Genomic DNA, 22,952 nt, shown 5'->3' with positions numbered 1-22,952 from the left:
GAAAATAAGATAACAGAGTTTGGCTTTTGTATGTTAAGTGGGATTTAGATGTTTCATTTGAACTCAATTTGTCCCACATCGAGATAAACCAATTTGGCAGTATGGACTTTCTCTTATTTAAATTGAAACTTAATATTTAAATTGGTTAACTCGTCCTGTCGGGGGTGCGTAGGCGATTCACTTATGATCGTATAGAGACCGGTGAATCGTGCCAACACCCACGAAACGAACACACTTTATTAAGGCGAGTGAGTCTGCCCTACTTTGGTGGACTTGCCCGCCAATTTTTGGAAGCCCACAAATTTCTTGTGGGCTCACAAATCAATTCCTAAATCATAAATATGAATAATAACGTATAATTTCTAGTGGGCTTTTATTTACTGGACTTTGTTGGGCCAAGAAGAGTATCTTATTGGGCCTATGTGTCTCTTTTGAGATTTCGTTTCTGAATCAAAAATCATCTTAGGAAATCCTTGTTTGGATTGCTTGACAATTTAAGGAAATCTTTATTTTAAAGAAACGTTAGGGGCGGAGCTACACCTAGCTTAAGCGTGATCAGATAAACATCTTTGTCGAAATTTTTTTGTGAATATATATGTTAAATATCGATATCTTTGGATATATACTAATTGTTGAACACCCTTGACATAGTAAAGATAGCCCAGTGGTTAAGTCTGCTTAAATTTGCCTTAGAAGCTTGGTTTTGAGCTCGTACCTTTTTAATTTCTTAGTTGTCCTAAAGTATAAACACTCTTGGCGAAAATTCTGGCTATGCCACTGTGTGATGTAGCTATAACTTCAATGTAATTCCATGAATTAAATTTTTAAGCACGTGATGTGGCGTACCAATGTAATCCCCACAAATGGAACATGAGAGGGTGGTATGTACATAACCTTTATCCTACCTTATGAGAAGATAGATGTTGTTTTCGATAGATCATTGACTCAAATAAAGTATATCGACATCAAGTATTGAAAAAAGTACATTAGCGAAGTATGAAGAGGTTAGAGTTGTTTTCGATAAACCATTGACTCAAATACAATATATCGACATCAAGTATTAAAAAAAATACATTAACGAATCATACATCCGAAAAATAAGAAGAAGAGAACAATATCAACAACATAATGAAAACAAAGTAATAATTATTGTGCTTAAAAGGTCAAATAAAGATGGCGACCCTTCGATGCCTCTCAGGGGATTGTGGACTTTTCCTCATAACAAGTTGTTAATTAAGAAGGCCAAAAGCTTGACTCGACACTCACTAATAATTATCAAATTATTATAGTACACATTTGGATCTTAAATTGTCTAAGAATCTTAACATGTTCGAAAGTGTACTAGGTTGAATTATATATATTTTCCTCCCAAGACCATAAAAATATGGATAGCTCATCAGAGACGGATTTGGAATTTAAATTTAGTATAATTTAAATAAATTTCACAATGTTAAGAGTTAATTACATTATTTTTCTACTCTTTTTCAATTTAAAAGAATCCCTTAAAATTTATGAATTTCAATACATCACTGGACTTTCGAATACATCAACAGACATCCAGATACATAGGAGAGGGGTGTATCAGAGAGGGGAGGAATGTATTCGAGAGAAAAGGAATATATATCAAAGATGGGAGGGATGTAACCGAGAGGGGAATAGGGATGTATGATGTATCCGAGAGGGGATTTTTGAATTTTTTAAAATGGTAAGGAATTTTAGAGATTATGGTAAAATAAAATATATATTTAGGTAAAAAAAATTAAATTTAATATAAACTTTTTAAATTTTAAGATTTTTAATATTGAACTTATTAATATAATATTTGTTACGATTTTAGTAGAGTTTTACATATACAAGAGCAAATTTGCAATAGCTTTTGCATAAACCCTATATATATGCGTTTCTTTCAATATATATATATATATATATACTCTGTGTTCGAAAGTTATGAATTTAGATGATACTGTACCAAAAGCTACATATTTGCTGTAAGTCATTATCTTAAGATACATCCAAATTAATGTACTACGTAAGCAAATTAATTAATTTAATGAAATAATGACATATGCTACTTGTGCATTTCTAATTTTGTATGAAAAAACTATCTATATATATACTAGAGCATTATGTCCATAAATAGCTACAACTCTCTTTAGTGTAAATTAAAGCATACAACTTATAGTCTATGAAAATGTCTCAAGGGAAATTATACATTTGTGTAATTATGGTGCTCATAATTATGATGCAATGTACAGAAGCTCGGATTCTAAGGCCAAACAAAAATTATGTTGTTCGAACTCTTCAAAAATATCACAAGGAGATGTTGGATCCTCGAAAAATAATACATTTTCGGAAGATTCGTTACGAATATGACAACATTTTTAAAGAGTCTGAACAACGTAAGAAAAAAAGGCTAACTGAACCATTTCGAGTACTTTTCGAGAGTAAGAAAGTTGATAAGAGCCAAGAAAGAAAGTACAAGCTTATGAGGAATAGTCCTGGAGGACCTGACCCTAAGCATCATTAATTCCAAGAATTCCTAGTTAATTAATTAATTAGTACTCTTAATCTTATTGTTACATCTTGATTAGTAGTTGTAATGAAAAAAATGTCATTTGAAATACATCTCATGAGTAGTATGAAAAATATCTACTACTTCATCTATTTTATTTTATGTTACATTATTTTTCTTACTCTCTTTCATAAATGATGTTTTTTATTATTATTATTAAGAGATGAGTAACTTTAAATCTTTTCATTTCATCATTTATTGTGTACTTTAAAAGTAAAAAAAAATATTGTTTAAAATTATAAGTTTCAAAATAAAAATCTTTAAGTTTGTACAAATATCATTATATAAATTGAAACGGTGTGAGTAGTAGTTGAATTCGAACCTTGGTGTTCTGGCTTGTCCCAACTGCACCAAGGCACTCCCATGCTTAATTATACTCTACTTTATGTCAATTTCTCAAGATAAATATACATATATATATACATAATTTTTTTCGACGTGCACTCCACCAAATCATGTGGGTCCGCCTACGTGCATGAGTTAGCATATGTAAGAAGATTGAAAGATAAAATTAAGTCAAAATATTAAAAGGTCAAATAAGTAATGTTTTTACATTATATTTTGATCAACAATATATTATTTATCGAAAAAATGATACAGTTAAAATGTACAATTTCAATCATCCCTCCAATCTAATGTCATCATAGTACAATTTTGAACTGCAGAAATAATATTTCTTAAATAATTATATCCTTCACATTTATTTTTATTAGCATAAAGAATAGTTTGAACTTCACTAGCTAAGGTTGAAACCTCATGATATTTTTTTTCTTTTTGATAATTTAGTGCAATTTCAAGCTTGTTGTAGACATTTAATAATTCGTCGATACAATTTTTATCTTCCGCAGTTTTATATAATCTTCTGTTATAAAAGCCATAGAATATTGAGAATTATTGAAAAATAAAAGAATTGTTAGAGAAAGAACAATGAAATTGGTGCTAGATAAAGAAGTCATTAATTATATTCTTTTTTGTAGTAACTTTTTTTTTCCTATGTGAAATATGTTATATTGTGTGATTTATATATATAGTTGATTGTGGTCTATAATAAAGTGAAACGTTTATGGTTTTATTAATTTACAATTTAAGGCATTATTTATTTGCCTTTTGATGCATGTACTAACAAATGAGGTGTATTTATCCCTTTTGTTAACAAACTTAATTGAAATAAATAAATTGAAATTGATATTTTATTTTCAAAAAAATCATGTGGTTTAAACAATTACTTAATCTATTTTTTTATTCCTTTAAATCCGACTCAACTAAAAAAAACTCAAACCTCTTTTATTTAGTCTCGAGTAGAAGAGGATTGATTTTTAATTTATTGTTTTACGTTTAGCACAGGTCTGGAGGGGTAAAAAATGAGTAAGGTAATTTTTTAAAGTCACATTACACTTTTAAAATTAAAAAGGATCAATTTTTAAATATATCTTATAATAAAATTATGTTAACAAAAAAGATAAATATGCACATTTGTTAGACATTAAAAATGTATGTGTAACGAAGAGTATGTCCATTCTAAATTACAATATTGAGAAGTATATTTGACCCTTAAATTTATAACACTTCAATAAATTAATTAGTACAAGCATTAATATTCACATCAAAACTATTATCTTCTGTCCAATTTATTTCCTGTCTCTATTAAAATAATAAATAGATAGTTCAAAATAGTTGTAAAAAGAAACTAATGTCCAAGATATAAGTCTATAACTAATAACATTAGTTTTCAGTTTTTACTTTTAACCTCAATAATGTAGAGAGATTAAAGTGATGACAAAACGAATTACATTCAGCTTAAAAAATTAAATTAAATTAAATTATATTTTTAGTTAATATTTTTCTCAAGAAACATGTAAAAAGAAATATGACAGTAAATGAATCGTCTGAGCTAGTAACAAAATAAAACAATGTATAAAATACATCTTAAAATAAATAATTTCGTGCTTCGTATTACATTACATATCATAATTTGCTTCCTATTTGACTTTTTTACTCTAATATTATCCTGTTAATATTTTTTTTAAAAAAGGTTTAATTTATATTAACGGAGCATTAATCTTAGCAACTTTATATCATAATCAAAATTGAATAGTAAATTTAATTCTCTCTTCTTCTTTTTTGAAGAATTAACTACTAATACTACACTAACTCCTTGCTTCATAACACCCCTCCTCAAGTTGATGGCTCAAACAAATCTTTTACCCCCGGCTTGGACATTAGGTGTAGATGTGTTGCTTTCCATAAGCCTTTAGTAAGTAGGTTTGCCAACTGTTCTCTTGTTGATACATGATTAGTCTTGATCATTTTTTGTTGTAGTTTTTCTCTGACAAAGTGACAATCAATGTCAAAATGCTTTGTCCTCTCATGAAAAATAGGATTGGATGCAATTTGGATTGCAGCCTTACTTCACAATAGAGTTGAACTGGTTGCTTGATGTTTACCCCTAGCTCCTTATATAGACCAATAAGCCAAGTGATCTCTGCTACTGTTGATGCCATACTCCTAAATTCAGCTTCAGCAGAACTCCTTGCTACTATCTCTTGTTTCTTAGATTTCCATGATATAAGTGCATCTTCGAACTTCATCAAGTAACATGTTACAGACCTCATTGTTTGTAGACAAGTACCCCAATCAGAGTCACAATAAGCAGTAAGTAATTCTGAGCTTTGAGCAGGCATAAACAAACCTAGACCAGGGGATGTTTTAATGTATTTAACTACTCTAAGAGCTGCTTCCATGTGAGACTCTTTTGGAGCATGCATATACTGGCTCAAGACTTGTACTGCAAAGGATATGTCTACTCTGGTCATTGTTAGATATAGCAGCCTTCCCACNTCTTCAAGTTTGTTGTGTGCATATGATAATTGTTTGATACAATATTTTTTCCCCACATTTTTTGCTTCATTTATTTTTTTTAAAGCAAGTTTTGTTGCTGACTCTAATACACTTTTTGTAGTAAGTGGAGGTTGATCAGCCATAGAATATTGAGAAATATTGAGGAATAAAAAAAGTGTTATGGAAAAAATAATGAAAGTGGTGCTAAATAGAGAAGCCATTAATTATTTATTCTCTCTTGTAACTTTTTTTTTTCTTTATACCTATGTGAAATGTGTTTTATTGTGTGGTTTATATATAGTTGGTTGTGGTTTACAATAAAGTGAAACGTTTATAATTTTTATTAATTTACGATTTAAAGCATGATTAATTTGTGTATTAATGCATTGATTATTTGCTTTTTTTTATACATGTACTAAGCTAATTTTTCTGTCAAGGGTGTTAATGTTGTGTTTTTTTTAAAAAAATAAAATAAAATTTAAATGACTTAAAAGGAACTTTCAGCATATCATACTTTCATTTAGCAAACAACAAAATTAGGGAGGAACCCGTGAAATATAAATGTGCACTCCCATACTCGAGTATTATATAATGCAATGATTTTTAAATACACCGCTCTACGCTAGGTTAAAAATTTTAATTTTATATTTATCTTATTTTATTTTTCTTTCTTAAATTAGATAACACCTCTCTAATTTTGGCCCTATAATATTAATTTTTTTTAACAATTTTCAATAATAAAAACCTACCTATCGAACCAATCAAATTTATATCTTAAATCAACTTTTTGGTAATAGTACACTCATTATCTCAAAATCCTGAATATGCTACCTACACAAGTTTCACTTAACTCCCTTCTCCACATAATTCTTGCTTTAGAAGCCAAGAAAATACATACACAAGTTTCACTTAACTCCCTTTTTTCACATAATTCTTGTTTTAGGAGGCAACAAAATACAAGCTTATGTACTTCCTTTCACAACTATATTATTACTATGATATATGTAAAACAAACTTCCAAAAGAGGCCAAAATGCCTAATACTTGGGCAATTTTATTGGGATGAGACTTGTTTATTCTACTACTCCCTTTTTTCACTTCCCTGTTGATAACCAGTTTGAGATTGCTTATTCCCACCAGCAACAAAATCTGTTGTAGTCTTCCCTATTCCAACCAGAGTTTCACCAATAGCTTGCAGCACCCCACCGCCTCCCTGCTGCTGCTGCAACACCGGCTTGCTCTCGCTCTCTCCGCCCTCCTCTGTGTCCTCCTTTTCTCCGCTAAAAACTCCGCCTCCGCTTTCTCGCTGTACACACATTTAACACAGAATTCAGCTCAATGCATTAAAATTTAAAAAAGAAATAATGGTCATAAACATGAATTCACCTCAAGCGCATATGAATATATATATACAATGTACAGTAAATTTGAGCCGAAAACAAGGAGATAATAACCTAATGTTTACCTTGGAATTACCTTCTAGTTGTCTCTCAGTTTCTGCCTTCTTTTTACCTGCATAATCAGCTGCACCTTCTTCCGCCGAGACTACGTAATCTTTAGCAGCAGCCAATTTGTCCCCTGCATACTCCACCGCGCTCTTACCAGCACCAGCAACCGCGTCCTTCGCGGCGACTGCCTTCCCCCCTGCATACCCTGCAGCACTAGAAACAACATCAGCTGTGGCTTTTGTAGCCGCGGCTGCTCCTTTTGCTGTATAATGTGCAGCACCAAAAGCTCCCATTTCCGCCATATCCTTGGCGGTTTTAGCTGCTTCCCCTGCATACCCAACTGTGCTTTTCCCTGTTTCCACAGTGGCGTCTTTTGCCTCGATGCCTTTCTTCCCGACATACCCTGCTGCATTCTTGCTCTTTTCGGCAGCGGTTCTTGCTGCTTCCCCTGCATACCCTACTGCACTTTTCCCTGTTTCAACAGTAGTATCTTTTGCCTCGACGCCTTTCTGCCCGATGTATCCTGCTGCATTCTTGCTCTTTTCGGAAGCATAATCTTTCGACTCCCCTGTTTTTTGCAGGGTGTAATCTTTCACCTGTTGAGCTGATTGCATTGTTGTTTGTCCTGCACCTGATAGGGTATCTTTAGTTGCACCATAAGCTTGCTGGCCTTTTTCGAGAGCAGTGTCCTTTGCAACTCTAGCCTTGTCCACAACATACTCGGATCCAATCTGAGCGCCATGAATGACAGCATCTTTGGCTTGTGCACCTGCATTTGAAAGGGGTATCTTTCTACAATTTTTTTCGCTTTTTTCAAAAATAGTGTTTGGTTATACATTATAATCAAAATTTAATACTTAATGAGAATTTAGCAACTTTTCAACATATCTATGTTCCGCGTTGAAAATACTACCGACCTTTCTCAATGGCAATGTCCTTAGCAGCTGCAGCCTTATCAGCAACATACTGAGGTCCACCTCTAACACCATAACCAACACCATGCCCGTGACTAGCTGATTCTTTTGCATCATGTAACGGTGACGTCCCAAAATCCTTTGCCTCGGGATTTTCAGTTAGCACAGCAGCTGGTGCTAGTGCGGGTTTTTTTCTCTCGGCTCTTTTCTTATTACCTTCTTCTTGAGGATGAATCCCTCCATGAACTCTTCCTTCTTCACATACTTCTCTATGTGATTCAATTTTGAAACCTCCTAGCCCTTCTCCTCGAATTCCTGAGATTCGAGGCAAATTCAGATTAATTTATCGATTCAATCAAGATATTTATGAAAAAAATAGTACAAGTTTTTTAGTAGTGTAGGTACCTTGATCAACATGATGAAAAGAATGTTTGTCCCTTTGTGTGTCACTATCTTTTTGCTGTTGCTGCATTCCACTAGAGAACTCCAGCCCTCCAACTTTAACAACAGGCTGATGTTCAGCAGGAGCAGTAGCAACACTTTTTATATGAATAGCAGGATGAACATCATTTTCTCTTTTTGCTTTCTCTGAAGCCATTTTTTTTGTTTTGTTACTAAATAAACTATGCTCTAAATTTTTTTTCACTTCCAAAAACAGATTTGAAAGAAATTATAAGCCAAACTGGATGAGGCAGATGGTACTAGTATTTTATTTTATTAATATCTTATGAAACGTGGCAATTGATGAGCTTTTTGTTTGTGACGTGGCAAGAAAAACATAAGCCACACTGGATGAGTCAGCTATACTGAATGCTAACGTGTCTTCATGCCCTGCAACTATGCATATATTTGTAAATCTCTCATCATACAACAAAGCTTCGTAGCAAGTATCAGATAATTTTGTCTGTCAAAATTAAAATAAACATGAAAAAATTATCTAACAATCGCTTCATTAACTACTATGTCACACACGAATCATATTTATTTTTAAACATAATAAACAAGATTCACATAGTGACTTGGCTTGTTTGAGACTAACATAGTTATTATTGTATATACTTAAAAAGGAAGTTTTAAAGAAGAGATGAAACAGGCCTTCTATTCACCATAGTCCATAAACAAAAGGTGCTTTAACTTGCCACCATGTATTATTAACTGGTTATATTGATGAAACAGTTTATAGAGAAATAATTGGCTTATTATAATGCACCAGGTGCTTCTGCTTTCAATTTTAGTTTTCTGTACAAAGCCATCTATTGATTGGCAAAAGCAACATTACACTTTTATAGCATCATATCTAGCTCAGACTCCACTGGTCGGATTACATTGGGTATGTTGTTGTAATGCGTCATATCTAGAGAAGTTCCCACTCAGATTCGGAATGATCATCAGCTGATGGCAACTTTTTCACGTTCGAGTTTTTGGAGAGAACCTGCATCGGCTTTTCTTCAGGCTCTAGGTTAGGCTGTTGATCTCCATGTAATGCTCCAAGCTGCTCATACTCTTTTCTCGTCGACTTCTTTTTCATAGAAAACACTTGCCTGAGCTTCTTCTGATAAAACAACTGAACTGTCAACATCTAAAGGCACACATTCTTCAATGAAACAGCCCCTCCCTCGTCCCCCCACGACCAAACTAATGAAAAACATATTGATGAAAAGCAAGAAATAGCAAATACAACGCGAGAGGAAGGAGAGGGAGAGGGAACCTTGTATGATTTCCGTTTGACTGATCCCTGTGGAACATGAAGTTTGTCCACTTCAACCAGGACACATGTTTCCTCCAACTTTGATTCATCATAGCGCTCAACAATTTCCACATCGGACTCAATCAAGTCATACTTCTCGGGTGGAGGAGAACAAGATTTATCTGATCTTTCTGCAAAAGAACACGGCAAACACAACGAAAGGATTAAGAGACTTTAAAAGATCCAGTTTTAAGGAATCAGGCCGGAAATATCTGAACAGCAGGAGAATGTTGCTCAGTTGCACAAGTATTCCTTCGTTTTATTTGTTTGGAAGTTGGTACTAAGTGGAAAGAAAAGAGAAAACATAAGGGCCCTTTTGCCTTAGGGTGGGATGACACTGATAATGTCAATGCAGGAATCTTATCAGTGGGATGCCCTATTAAGGTGACACATATAGGATTGGTGATTGTACCTGAACCTTCTGTCTTACGAATTGTATTAGCATTATGCTTGTAGTTTCTTGTTTACCGGTTCCTATATTAACCTGTGTCTTTTGTGCTTCGATTATCGCACAATTTTGTTGTCATTACTGTTCTTTCCTCTATATGTTGTGCACTGTTCTCCATTTCATATTATTTCTTTTTTGTTACTACTCTCATTTCTGTATTCTCTTTTTCAAACTGTTTGGAAATGTTTTATTTTATTTATTTATTTATTTTATTTTATTGATGACCGAGAAATCCGTTTGTGACCCGCCCTTTGGACCAATCACAGCCTTTTAAACTCAGTGGATAATGGGCTCGCCCCTCTACCCTTCTCCACTTAAATACTGGGCTTCGCTTTGCGTGGTGTGGTGTGGGGCATGAACCTGCGACCTAAGCCACAAATCCGTCACCTTTTGCCACTCGAGCTAGGCCTTGGGGGCGGAAATGTTTTATTTTAAGCTGAGGGTCTATCGGAAACAGCCTCTCTATCTGTACGAGGTAGGGGCAAGGTCTGCGACTATGCTTACAGTCTACCCCCAACTCCTCCCCAACTCCTCCCCAGACCACATTTGTGGGATTACATGGGTATGTTGTTGAAAAATATTCCTAATCACAGATTTAAGTCCTTTAATTATACTAGTTAGGTTAACAGTTCATCCAATAGAACTGTTAACTCAATCCATAGTTCGCGATATGCTTTTACATAATACTGTAACTCAGGCAGAATTATAACCCCATTTTATAAATCAGCAATTGATATGAAAGCTACTCTCCAAGATAATATCAGAGTAGTGACTCCATCAAAATGGAAGCAAAAAAAGAGAAGGGAGAAGATCTTTTTTTACAGGTGGCTATTGTAAGTACCTTTGCAGGACTCATTGATCTCCTCGCTGGCAATATTATTGTCACCAGTATTACTGCTAATCTTTAATCCAGTATCACCAGTCAACTCCTTGAGCGTACCCCTATCTGCTGCCAGGGCAGGAGTTAACATAAAAGAAAAGAAGTGAGATTTTTAAGAAAACAAAAATAAGTGGGATACTGCTAGACATTTATACCATGAGAGTCTGATTGCAAGTCACCAGCAGAGGAAGTGTTCCTGAGATCTGCTTGGTTCTGCCCAACACAGTCAACTGATAAGCTCGTGTCAGAAGCTGCAACATTAATTGATATACCTGCTGCAGGCGCATTTGTTTTTATAATATGGTTGGAAACCTCCTTTCCTGTCTCGGTAGAGTTACGTCCTTTAACTGAGGCCAAGGGCGAAGTCATGGTCATGTGGTCAGATGCCACTTCAAAACCTCCCCTAACCTTAGAATCTGAGGACAATTTAATTGCATTCCCTGATACGAGACAGAGAGCGTCCGACTTCTTAGATGGTGGATGATTATCTCTAACAATTTCTTTGATCCCAACACTTTGACGTCTATAAACTCCTCCACTTTTGCTTTTCCCTGTAACATCATAAAATACACTATTAGCAGCTCTGACTGGACTAAAAGATGATGGCTTATCACTATCCTTACCCTTGATCACTTGAGTATCATCAATTAATTCTTTATTAATTACCCTAGGGTGTCCACCTTTAAGTTTTGCTTTCAGCTTCTTGCTGATTTCAGTGTGAGCATAAGGATTAAGAGACAAGTCAGCAGCTGCAACTTTCACGGGATCTATGTTAAATTGAGGATGTAAATCTAGCACCACATCTGAATAGAACCTCTTGACACTTGCACCAACAGTCTGCACTTGATTCTCAACATATCTAGCGGTATCCTGTGATATACCATGAGACCAGTTACGGTGGTTGAATACTTAATTGGCCAAAGTGGTGCAAGGTGAATAAAAAGGTACGACATATTGAAGTTATGAACCTTTTCAAAGAAGCAATTGATTAGAAACGATTAATAAATTGATGAATAAACAACCATGAATGTCATATGTACTCCTTTTGATATATTAACATGATATGCACACAATCCTTCCAATGCAACATAATTACCTACTCAGGAGTTCGGATAGTGGCAAAAATAAATCTGATGTGCATTGGAAAAATGAAATAAATGTTTTATTTTGTTAAGAAGAGTGTAGTCCCCAAATAAAAGTCAGGACAGCAACAAGAGTACTACAAGAACTACTACTACTACGACTCAATTCCAAGCTAGTTGGGTTCAGCTATATGGAGGATTAACCACGCCGTATTATTGATAAATATAGGAAGTCAATGCTTGCTAGGCAGAACTCGATGTACAAAGCTATCACCTTTCTGCGAAATTAGAATATAGGTTTTTTGCCATTTCTAGCAAATTGCTAATCATTGAGAGAAGTTGAAGTATCAAATATGTAAGTAAGGGCAATGAATGAGGGGCAAGTTTGGATAATTTTTCTCTAATCTTTCCTCCAAGTAAAATCAATGTCTTTTCTCTTGTAACAAAGAGATGCAAGCACCTATCATTGGGTACCAAAAGTTACTGGTGATTTATTAGGAATCTCAGAGAAAAATAAGCCCCATGGAACGGTCAATATAGCAACATCTGCAATTTATAGTCAGAGTTCAATGTCCTTTCTTTTGGGTTGATTGAATATGATCAAAGTTCAATTCATTCAAACGTTCCTAGTGCCCTAGGGTCAAACAACCAGTTGGTAAGAAAATAGCCCTACTGACTGCTGAGGGAAGCTCCACTATGACCTTGCTAACAAACCCGAAAACAGGGACGAACCAAATCAAATAGTAAGAGACATGTGGTTAATTTTACCTGGTACATAGCATCTTCCATCTCCAAACACATCGCTTCAAATTTCTGGTATATATCTCCAACCCATGCTATACCTTTCAAATCCATCGCATAACACTTCGACAACTTTCCAAGGGTTCAACGAATATAGTGCTGCAAGATGATATAGCTTTCAACTCCAGAATTTAACAAGATGCTTCCCTATTAGAACTTGTATGAGCTGCATAAATTACAAAATTCTGTTGAGCAGGATTATTCACCAACTTCAATCAATAAAAATAATGCACGTCACCCCTATGTAAATCACCCCGCTAATGTATAATTAATGCCCCAACATAAACGAGATATAAATCAATATCATTCTCCATAACAAAGTTTACGCCTTGCACTCATAGATGATAGAGCAAACTTCTAGTATCAGCAAAATTAATTCCCGGTGTGAGCTTGCTCACATTGGCGGTCCTAAGCCCCGACACAGAAGGAACTCTAAGGTAGGTCAATAGCAAACGTAGAACTAATCAACTTATGGTGAATCCTCAAAATATAGAATATTGAGCTTAAATGGACAACGAGGATCCATATAGCCAGCCCTTACTTGCTTGGGTAGTTGTTCTATTTCTAGCAAATTACATTTACCATCTACTTGAATTTTAACAGTACAATAGAAATTCTTTCAACCAAAAACCTGAAACTAAATCAAATGCTTTAAATTAGCATACAAATAGCACAAGCTCATCTATTTGTAACATTGTTTTATTCCTGTGGTGATGGAGACATGGTAAGCATTCTTATAGTAGGATGATCCGAACTACTACCAACTATATAGCCATTGAACCGATCAAACAGAAGTACACAAATAAGGTTGAAAGCTTCAACCATTAACAAAAAGAAGTCCTTTTGTAAGCTAACCAGATACCTCTCCCAGGTTTCCAATAATCAGAAACTTTCAGCATAGAAGACAAGGAAGGAACTTTTTATATAAGATCATGATGGCAGCAAAATGCATCCTAGGGGTTCCTTAATTGAGTACCTTTCTAATGACTTCGCCGTACAAAACTCAAAACTTCTTAAAAGACTTGGATAGGTATAACTTTTTTGTAACATCTATTTCATGTATTTAGATGAACTTTTGGCCTATACATGGACAGGATGGAATATCTGCATCTATAAAGATTCCAAAGCCATTTTGGTCAGCTAAAGTCAAACAAAGGGTTTTAAGAGCTTCCTTATTACCCAAACTACAACTCATACCAAATTTCCAACAAAAGCATTCCAAAACCATGAAATAATTCATCAAAAAAACACTACAGAAAGCAAGCTACTTTACCTTAATACCTAAATCCCTATAATTTCACATACAGAAGATATCTATATACATCCTATCAAAAATATAAAAATATAAAACCCAACACCCAAGGGTGTAGCCTAATGATCAATGAAAAATTCAAATCCCAGCAAAAACACACAAGGTGCTTTCTTCCCATATGTTTTAGCCTTGGTGGGATATCCAGTGGAATTAGTCTAGTCGAGGCACGCACAAGCTAACCCAAACACCACAATTATCAAACAAAAAGTATAAAACCCAAACACCAAAACTCTATGTACACAATAAACCCATAAATTATTCACAAAAAACAAGTAAAAATCATCAGCATCATGATCAAGAAGCAAACAGCAGCTATTTAGGGAAAAAAGATATCTTTTGCCCTAGGTAAACATTAAAAATCATAACCACCATGATCAAGAAACAATACCCACAAAGGAAAAAACAACTACATATAATACATATACCTCAATCATACTACATAACTGCCAATCAATTACAAGATTCAATCTTTTTAAGTTGAAGCAGAACAACTTACAGTACAAAAAAAGAATACCCAGAAGCAAAAATTGGAAGTCACGGGTAAATTTTTGTCAGCAGAATTCAAAAAATTACAACTTTTACAAAAGCTAATTGCAAACGAAAAGCATAGCATAAAGTAAGATAAAGAGAAACGGAGAGTTTTGGTGAATTTTGTTTGAGTTGGAAAACGAAAAACGTAAAGAGAGAGTTCACCTGGTTTTTTGGGTAGGTGGGTCTTCGACACGTGTCCAGAAAACTCTGCCTTGTACATTCCTTCGTGTAATATATAATTGCAAGAAACGAAAGTAAACTATTTTCTATTTTAATGATGAAAGATTATAAAACAAGAAAAAAATTTAATTAAGTTTGAGATTAGTTTTTGCTAATTAAGAAAAAAAGTAAAATTATTGTATTGCTATTTAATAAAATTGAACATAGTCAATATCATTAGTAATTTTTCCTTTATTTCATATACTAACTAAATTTGAGATTTTTTATTGTTGAATGTTCAAAGATCAAAATGAATGTTTGAATTTTTTTCATATTTGTCTTTTCATTTAGGACATCTCCAATCCTACTCTCTATTTTACACTTCAAATATAGAGTTTTCTAAAAAAAAAAATCAGATATCCAACTTCAACCCAATTCTTTATTGTACTCTCTAAAAAATAATTTTTTCTCTTTCTCCTTAATATTATATTATTATTTTTATTTCATTCTTATTTTCTTATTTCATAATATATATCATTTCTTTTTCTTTTTTCCCAACTAATCATTTTATATAATTTTCATGTGATATAATATTTTATTTTTCAAATTCTTTATTTAATATAAATTTACATTTTATTTTAAATTTTTTAATAACATAAATTGCAAGCAAGTATTCTATAATATACAAATTAATGGACAATTCAAATAAAAGAAACCATTAATTACATAAATAATCAACTTTCAAGATTATGACGTTGCTCCCATAAATGCTCTATTAATGCATTACGGAGTTAAAAATGAACATTTTTGTCCTTAATTTTTTCATGTTTAGCTAAAAATTGTTCAAATCATAGATTTTCAAATTATATTAGTGATATAATTTTTTTAAAAAAATACTATTAATTCAAGATGAAAATAGTACATATTAAATAATATATTTCTTAAATATTATATTATATTTAAAAAGAATTACAAATATTAGATATTGATTTATATCATTATATGTAAAATAATATGTTCATTACAATTTTTTTTTAAAAAAAAGAAGTGAAATAGAGAGGTGAATAGTAGTTCTCCAAACCTCTATAAATAGAGAATAGAGATTAATATGGAGGTGGGTTGGAATGTCCATTCTCTATTTTACTCTCCAAATATAGAAAATGGAGAGTAAAATAGAGGTGGGTTGGAGATAGTCTGATTGAAGTTTTATATTTTTCAAGAGATAAATTACATTCCTTATAAATTTATATTTATGATTTCACATAGGATAATAGTGGAAATTATAGTTTAAATTATGTTCTTCAATGTTTTTCTTAATATTCATGGCATTGCCCTTACATATTCAGTTAATATGAAATAGAAAGAGTATAAAACGAGTATATCATCATAATCATATTCGAAGAATATTTCATCACTCCTCCGATATTCTTACAAAAAACAATATAGATATATAATCGTGAGTCTTTTTTTCTTTAAATACTATGCTACTATTGGCACCCCAAATTAAAAATCCGAAATAGCTAGGGACAGGAAAAGTTCTTTTTTTTAGGGTACTTTTGAGTCCCGAGAATAGATTCAGTGGAGACGGGGTGGGGCTTGTAGCTCAAAATAGTGTTGGTGTGTCTCGTTGCAATCATCCGATCAATTCCTTTCATGAGCCATTATAAATTTGTGGTCAATTTTTATATTTAATAAATATAAATTATGATTAAAAAAAATTTTTTAATCAAAATAAGTTTTTCACTGAATTTAAAATTTATCTCAAAATAAAAAATATTATATATTCAAATACTAATTGCATCACATAATTTTAAATCACGAGATAAAATCGTAAACGACCCCTAAAACCTGAGGGGCATTAGAATCACAGTTTCATGTCGCCACTTCTCAATTCGGATATGCTGCATATCGTTACCCTAGCAATTCTAATCGAAACATAAAAACGTGACCCCTCAATCCTCATTTCCACTTTCTCTCTCTACACTTTTTACAGTCATCGGCGGCACTCAACAGAGCAACAATGGCGACACCGGCGGCTACTTCTTTCTCCATTTCCTCCTCCTCCTCGGCCGTTTCTTCCTCAACCAAATCCCTAAAGCCTGCTCTATCTAGTAACTTAGGGTTCTTTTCTACTTCATCTCCGTCGCTTAAGGTTCTCAGAGCTAAATCTCACTCCTACAATGTCTCTAGCTCCGGCGGGGCACTTAATGTTCGTATGGTTGCTGCTCCTGCTGCTGTAAAGGCACCGATGTCTCTCGATTTTGAAACATCTGTTTTTAAGAAGGAGAAAGTTACCCTTTCTGGACACGACGAGGTGAATCTCTTCCCTTCTCTACGTCTATTTCACCTATTACCTCTGTTTTAGAAAGAATGATGTAGTTAGGATATGGTGCCATCTAATTTTCGGTGTAAGATTAGATGTAATATTTAGATACTTGAAAACTGGTGAAGTATAACAGTTCTTCTAGTTTCATACTTGATAACTATCAGTTATGCGATTTACCTATCAGTAGTATCACAAACTATAAATGTGAACACACCTCAGCTATCAATTAATTGTTCCATTTTCAAAGCTAAAATATCAACATAGGAAAAAGGAATAAATGATAATTGAGGGCTGTTTTGATAAATAATTGGTAGGAAACTTGCATGCCTAATAGTTCAGGCATGAAATTTGGAAAATCAAAATACTTTAGGTGTGTTTTTGATTCTTCACTCTTTCTTTTTATATTTAACTTAAGAAAGCGTGTAATTTGTTTTCCATTTGATTTTGAGTAGCTGGACATCTATTTCTAAATGTAGATCATTTCTTATTGTTTTGTGAAATAATATGTAAGAAGGTTTGAACAAATTGTACTTTTCTCAAAAACCTTTTAGAATAAGGAAAAATTTGTACAAAAAGGAAATGTGTTTTCTGGATAGTCAGAGATAATCATTAAAAAGATTTCTGAGTTTTTAGTGTAAAGTCACTTTTTCAAAAAGATACTGTGGTTTTTTTCTCGGAAAAGAATTTAGCAAAAGCTTCAAACAAACACCTTTAAGCATTAGATATTTAGAAAACTCAGTAGAAGTACCATAAAACACAATTTTTGGACAGAGAGTAATGGTATTGTCTTTCTTGTTTGGTGTATCAATGCTGAGAATGTTTATTTCTATATTTGAAAGTTCTTGGCTTTGATGTGTAATGTATATTGTTGGGATTGTGGTGTAGTACATTGTGAAAGGAGGGAGAGATTTGTTCAAGTTGTTGCCGGATGCATTCAAGGGAATCAAGCAGATTGGAGTCATTGGCTGGGGTTCTCAGGTGAAGTTTCTTTGGTTTTGATTTTATTCAGTTAATTCAATTTTGATATCTGTATAATGTTCCATTCTGAGAGTTATTGGTATATAAAGTTAACGCAAAGAGGAAGTTTGTTGTTTGAGCTCAATGAAGAGGGAATATTGCCATCTGAAACCAAGAGTTTAGTTAACCAAAATTTTGGAGAAGATATATCTTTTTTTGAAATTGAAAGGAGAAGAGAAGAAGATATCTCTTTCTAGATTCTATAACGTAGAAGTCCTCTGTTTTACTATTTTTGCTGGAAAGCTACATCCTTTTGGATGTACCTGATAAAAGCAGCTTCAAACTACTCTTTTTGTTGACTTTTCTAAAACCATATATGTTCTCACCAAGTATTTTCTCTTTGTACTGATTCTAGCATAGTTGCTGATAAAGTTTCTCTATTGTAGTTTTTCTCAAGAAGATACATCTTCCTCCATTCAAAGTTTGTTGTTTTCCATACTCTACTTCTGCTGATAATTGGTTATGTTGTTATTTTTTCATCATTAACGCAGAAGGCATCATCAAAATATATCTGAATACTGTTTTAGAAGTGATCTCATGTACATAATAGTAATATACAACATTGAATTATTTTGGTTAAAAAAATGCAATTCTTTCTGTAAAAGTAAGATAAATGTTTTTCCTCTCTCCTGTTCAAGTTTCATTCCTTCTTTCATTCAAGTAGCTTAGCAATACCCTTCTTTTTTGGTAGGGACCAGCTCAAGCCCAGAACTTGAGGGATTCTCTTGCAGAAGCAAAATCTGATATAGTCGTTAAGGTAATATTTCATTTCTTCTTTATTAGAGATTGAAGCTGGAGTTTATCTGGTTTGCATACAAGATTAAATTCTTATAGTCTTGTAACTTATGAGGTATGAATGTTGATCATGCAGATTGGTTTGAGAAAGGGTTCTCGCTCCTTTGCCGAGGCTCGTGCAGCTGGGTTTACTGAAGAAAATGGTACCTTGGGAGACTTGTATGAAACTATCTCTGGTAGCGATCTAGTGCTGCTTTTGATTTCTGATGCAGCACAGGTAGGCACATTGTGTTAGCCTCATGTTCTTTTCATGACAACTTGGTAATACATTTTAGTGAAGGCTGCCCTTGACCTTATAGTTCAATGTCGTGCTTGGAATGCTAGATATCTTGTTTCTTGCTTCTACTCTTCCAAAGAACAAATTCTTAGTTTTGCTATCTCATAAGTTATAGCTTTGTGCTTTCTGCTCCCACCACTGGTGATTAGATGTGATTTTGGTTGTTTAATTTGAGACTATGGACAGCACACTCGGTATATTTCCACTAAATTTTAGGGTTTCTCTGGTGAGATTTTGAACATTCTAAATCGAACTCATTTTATTTTAGTTAGCGGAAACATAGATTTTTACCAGAATCACGTGTTCCACATTATTCAGTGGAGTATTTATCTTGGCAACATGTATGACCTGAATTTTCAAAATTTAACTTAAGGATGGAAATATCAAACCAAGCCACACACTCCAAAAGGGTAAACAGAACCTTTTTTTGGATACATTATACCGCAAGAAAATGGTAATATTCATAGCTTGTCAGACAGTGTATTCCTTCACCAGGTGTGCAGGTAGTGCCAGTTGCTGCACCACTCCTTTGTTCTGAATTTCCTGATGTATGTGCAGGCTGACAACTATGAAGAAGTGTTTTCTCACATGAAACCAAATAGCATACTTGGTCTTTCGCATGGATTCCTTCTCGGCCATTTGCAGTCATTGGACCTTGACTTTCCCAAGAACATCAGTGTGATTGCTGTATGTCCCAAGGGAATGGGCCCATCTGTCCGGAGATTATATGTGCAAGGAAAAGAAATCAATGGTGCTGGAATTAATGCAAGTTTTGCAGTTCACCAGGTCTCCTGCAGTCTTTTATAATTCACCCTCATCTATTTTCTCTCAAACTCTTGGCTTTTATGTTCTATGAGATGTAACGCCATTCGCTATAAACAGGATATAGATGGAAGAGCCACTGATGTTGCTCTTGGGTGGTCAGTTGCCCTTGGTTCCCCCTTTACATTTGCAACTACCCTGGAACAGGAATACAGAAGCGATATATTTGGCGAGCGAGGTTAGCGTGTTTCCAAAGTCTGTTTTTTCACTTGCTAAATCAGTATGGTTGAGGTCCATTGGTCTTCTTGTTAGGCATATTACTTGGTGCTGTCCATGGCATTGTTGAGTCGTTGTTCAGAAGGTACACAGAAAATGGAATGAGTGAAGAGCTCGCATACAAGAATACTGTTGAGTGCATAACCGGAAACATTTCGAGGACCATATCAACAAAGGTCAGAATTAAATTCTCAATCTTTTGATTTGGTGTATTATTATGTTTAGCAAGATACGTTTATAACTTCTCAAATTGTTCTTGAAAGTATTCTACATGTTTATTAGGGTATGTTAGCTCTATACAATTCATTGGATGCGGAAGGCAAGAAGGTGTTTGCGACTGCATATAGTGCTTCATATTACCCTTGCATGGAGATCTTGTATGAGTGCTATGAGGATGTTGCAGCAGGTAGTGAGATCAGGAGTGTTGTATTGGCAGGTCGCCGCTTTTCTGTAAGTTGATTCTTTATTATTAAGTTTCCTAGCAATTGGCTTCTCTTTTCCGCTCTTTCTCTGTCCACCCCCTTCATTGGAGGTACATTAATTTTTGACTTCCATGATGGAAACTAGATTATACCGCCTGTATAATTTTTGGCTTCTTCCCCAAAATGAAATCCTTAATTTCCTTTTCTGTGTTATTTCTTTTTTTTTACTTTGATGTCATTTTCTGGACTGGTCACTTTTGAACCTTGCCCATCGCTTTTTGTATATGTGGATTTTTTACCATTTATAAAATGGGTCCTAAGCCAGTTTTTATTTTATTTTTTATTTTAAAAAAAAAAGATTATACCGCCTGTACTACCTAGCTTGTGGTGCTTTTCCCCTATATTTATTTTGATCACTTGAAGAAATTGTGCATCCTTCTCATGGAACCTAATATTACAAGGGCTTCTTCAGCATTATGGAAAAGTGAAATACTGATGATCAGGTGAAGATATTAACCTTCTTTTTTTGTACATACAGGAGAAAGAGGGGTTACCAGCTTTCCCAATGGGTAAAATAGACCAGACAAGGATGTGGAAAGTTGGTGAGCGTGTTCGTGCAACACGACCATCTGGTGATCTGGGTCCTCTCTATCCTTTCACTGCTGGTGTCTATGTCGCATTGATGATGGCTCAGGTCTTCTTTTTATTCAATCCGTTTGGTTGGTTTTATTATAATGTTTGAATCGTAAAAGGAGGGCCTGGCACTGTGTATCTTGAGCTGCTGCCAACTTAAATCTCTTCAAAATCCTTCTCTTTCTCTTTCTAGCTGCAAGCGCTTTTTACCTATCTCCCCACTACTTGACAAGGTTTAGATCGACTTGATGAACAACCCCCCCCCAGCTCTCTTTTGTTTATTTTTATTATTGTTTTTTGTCTAAAGAAGTAAGCACGCAAAGAAGCCAAGAAGATTCAGCATCTACTGTATATACGTAAAAGAATAATTTTAACCACAGATATACAATGTAATTTTTTGGCCGAATCCCCTTGTCCTGCTGATTTCCTTTTTGATGGTATATGGATGTTCAACACCAATGGTGTTAGCTTAGTGTGAGAGCATCTAGATCTTGCTTGTTTATAACAACTTTGTTCTTTGGTAAATGTTAACAGATTGAGGTTCTGAGGAAGAAAGGCCACTCTTACTCAGAGATCATAAATGAAAGTGTCATCGAGTCTGTTGATTCCCTGAATCCTTTCATGCATGCACGTGGAGTGTCATTCATGGTTGACAATTGCTCTACAACAGCGCGTTTGGGATCTAGGAAGTGGGCTCCTCGATTTGATTACAATCTCACCCAGCAAGCACTGGTGGCTGTCGACAATAACCTGCCAATCAATATGGATCTTATGACCAATTTCGTATGTGATCCTGTACATGAAGCTATTGAAGTTTGTGCCCAATTGAGACCTACAGTCGACATTTCAGTTCCTGCAGATGCCGACTTTGTCCGTCCCGAGCTCAGACAAACTGTCAACTAAGGTTCTTTGTCGGTCACTTCTATTGAGAATGGTGATGGTTTTATGGAATTGGAAGGAGTAAGGCATTAGGCAGGACCATGTTTAGTCTGATCGAGCATTTTCAAAGGTAGAGATCGTTTCTGTATGCTGTGCTTTTTGGAGTGTTAAGGAGATCTACTTATAACATATTTCTGTTGGTAAAATATTAAACAAAAATTCACCTTTTTCTGTTATTAAACTACGTGACGAACTCTGTACTTTGGAATTTTATGTATTTTTGCAGATTAACTGAATAAAAACTCAGTTTGGAGTCTCATTAGCCATGATATTAATATGTTTTCTCAATCAAAATGTTTAAATTAATTGTATGAACAGTGTTGAGAACGTAAATTTAATTTAGAGCCTGTTTGGCCAAAACCGGTCGGAAGGTCAAAAACATTTTCTTTTCTTTATGAAATAGTACTTAGTTTTTAGAAAATTGAAGTGTTGTCAACTGCTTTTAAATAGAAGCATATATTATTCCATTCCAAATTCTTTGCGATATCTCTCAAAGAAAATCTCGAATTTGGGAATTTGGATCCCACATTGATGGGTTATCCATCAGTGAGCTTATCCATGTGTTTATGTAGGAACTCGGTTTTTAAAAGATCTTTGCTCTCGTACTTTGATGGGTTTTTGAGAGTTTTTGATGACCAAACCATGATTGCATAAATCCCGCAGCAGCAAGAGAATCGGAGATCAATAAAATATAATATAAAGTTTATCCCAACCTTAATTATAAGATATTTCATATTATCTCATTAAACTTGAATTATTTTATCCCACCTTCCT

The 22,952-nt window shown here is 34.1% G+C and overlaps 3 protein-coding genes across 7 annotated transcripts; 1 reads left to right on the top strand and 2 right to left on the bottom strand.

The window, feature by feature from the left end:
• Positions 1–6,490: 6,490 nt before the first annotated feature.
• Positions 6,491–8,369, bottom strand: LOC125868971 (seed biotin-containing protein SBP65-like). The gene is made up of 4 exons (XM_049549527.1): positions 8,177–8,369; positions 7,775–8,071; positions 6,875–7,626; positions 6,491–6,715 (listed from the first exon to the last, which is right to left on the bottom strand). The coding sequence occupies exons 1-4, from the start codon at positions 8,367–8,369 to the stop codon at positions 6,491–6,493; spliced, it is 1,467 nt and encodes a 488-aa protein (XP_049405484.1).
• Positions 8,370–8,947: 578 nt separating this feature from the next.
• LOC125869323 (uncharacterized) lies at positions 8,948–14,754 on the bottom strand. Of its 5 annotated transcripts, none has more exons than XM_049549896.1 (7): positions 14,735–14,754; positions 12,697–12,851; positions 11,470–11,716; positions 11,002–11,397; positions 10,808–10,915; positions 9,480–9,649; positions 8,948–9,323 (listed from the first exon to the last, which is right to left on the bottom strand). In XM_049549896.1, the coding sequence occupies exons 2-7, from the start codon at positions 12,781–12,783 to the stop codon at positions 9,126–9,128; spliced, it is 1,206 nt and encodes a 401-aa protein (XP_049405853.1). In that variant the 5' UTR covers positions 12,784–12,851; positions 14,735–14,754; the 3' UTR covers positions 8,948–9,125. The 5 variants fall into 5 exon arrangements, with proteins under 5 accessions (XP_049405853.1, XP_049405852.1, XP_049405851.1 ...); XM_049549895.1 differs by having other exon boundaries at positions 12,697–12,895; positions 14,735–14,753; XM_049549894.1 differs by lacking the exon at positions 14,735–14,754 and adding an exon at positions 14,538–14,693 and having other exon boundaries at positions 12,697–12,895.
• A 1,843-nt stretch (positions 14,755–16,597) lies between these two features.
• On the top strand, positions 16,598–22,302 carry LOC125869322 (ketol-acid reductoisomerase, chloroplastic-like). Its single transcript, XM_049549892.1, has 10 exons — positions 16,598–17,045; positions 17,943–18,035; positions 18,766–18,831; positions 18,946–19,086; positions 19,705–19,932; positions 20,029–20,146; positions 20,221–20,360; positions 20,467–20,634; positions 21,145–21,300; positions 21,774–22,302. Exons 1-10 carry the CDS (start codon positions 16,752–16,754, stop codon positions 22,140–22,142), a joined length of 1,773 nt encoding a protein of 590 aa, XP_049405849.1. The 5' UTR covers positions 16,598–16,751; the 3' UTR covers positions 22,143–22,302.
• The last annotated feature ends 650 nt before the right edge of the window (positions 22,303–22,952 follow it).

This window comes from Solanum stenotomum, chromosome 6, assembly GCF_019186545.1.
Source record: "Solanum stenotomum isolate F172 chromosome 6, ASM1918654v1, whole genome shotgun sequence".
NCBI classification, from domain to species: domain Eukaryota; kingdom Viridiplantae; phylum Streptophyta; class Magnoliopsida; order Solanales; family Solanaceae; genus Solanum; species Solanum stenotomum.
This window is presented reverse-complemented; position numbering and strand designations above follow the sequence as displayed.

What these genes read in the sequence shown, in the direction of transcription:
- LOC125869322 (XM_049549892.1), top strand. Translation starts at nt 16,752, where the DNA reads ATGGCGACACCGGCGGCTACTTCTTTCTCCATTTCCTCCTCCTCCTCG. An exon ending in AATCTGATATAGTCGTTAAG is followed by an intron (nt 18,832 to 18,945) that starts GTAATATTTCAT and finishes TTGATCATGCAG; the next exon opens with ATTGGTTTGAGAAAGGGTTC. An exon ending in TGATTTCTGATGCAGCACAG is followed by an intron (nt 19,087 to 19,704) that starts GTAGGCACATTG and finishes ATGTATGTGCAG; the next exon opens with GCTGACAACTATGAAGAAGT.
- LOC125869323 (XM_049549896.1), bottom strand. Translation starts at nt 12,783, where the DNA reads ATGGATTTGAAAGGTATAGCATGGGTTGGAGATATATACCAGAAATTT. An exon ending in TGATACTCAAGTGATCAAGG is followed by an intron (nt 11,398 to 11,469) that starts GTAAGGATAGTG and finishes ATGATGTTACAG; the next exon opens with GGAAAAGCAAAAGTGGAGGA. An exon ending in CTTGCAATCAGACTCTCATG is followed by an intron (nt 10,916 to 11,001) that starts GTATAAATGTCT and finishes CTGCCCTGGCAG; the next exon opens with CAGATAGGGGTACGCTCAAG.
- LOC125868971 (XM_049549527.1), bottom strand. Translation starts at nt 8,369, where the DNA reads ATGGCTTCAGAGAAAGCAAAAAGAGAAAATGATGTTCATCCTGCTATT. An exon ending in TTTTCATCATGTTGATCAAG is followed by an intron (nt 8,072 to 8,176) that starts GTACCTACACTA and finishes TTCGAGGAGAAG; the next exon opens with GGCTAGGAGGTTTCAAAATT. An exon ending in GGACATTGCCATTGAGAAAG is followed by an intron (nt 7,627 to 7,774) that starts GTCGGTAGTATT and finishes TTTCAAATGCAG; the next exon opens with GTGCACAAGCCAAAGATGCT.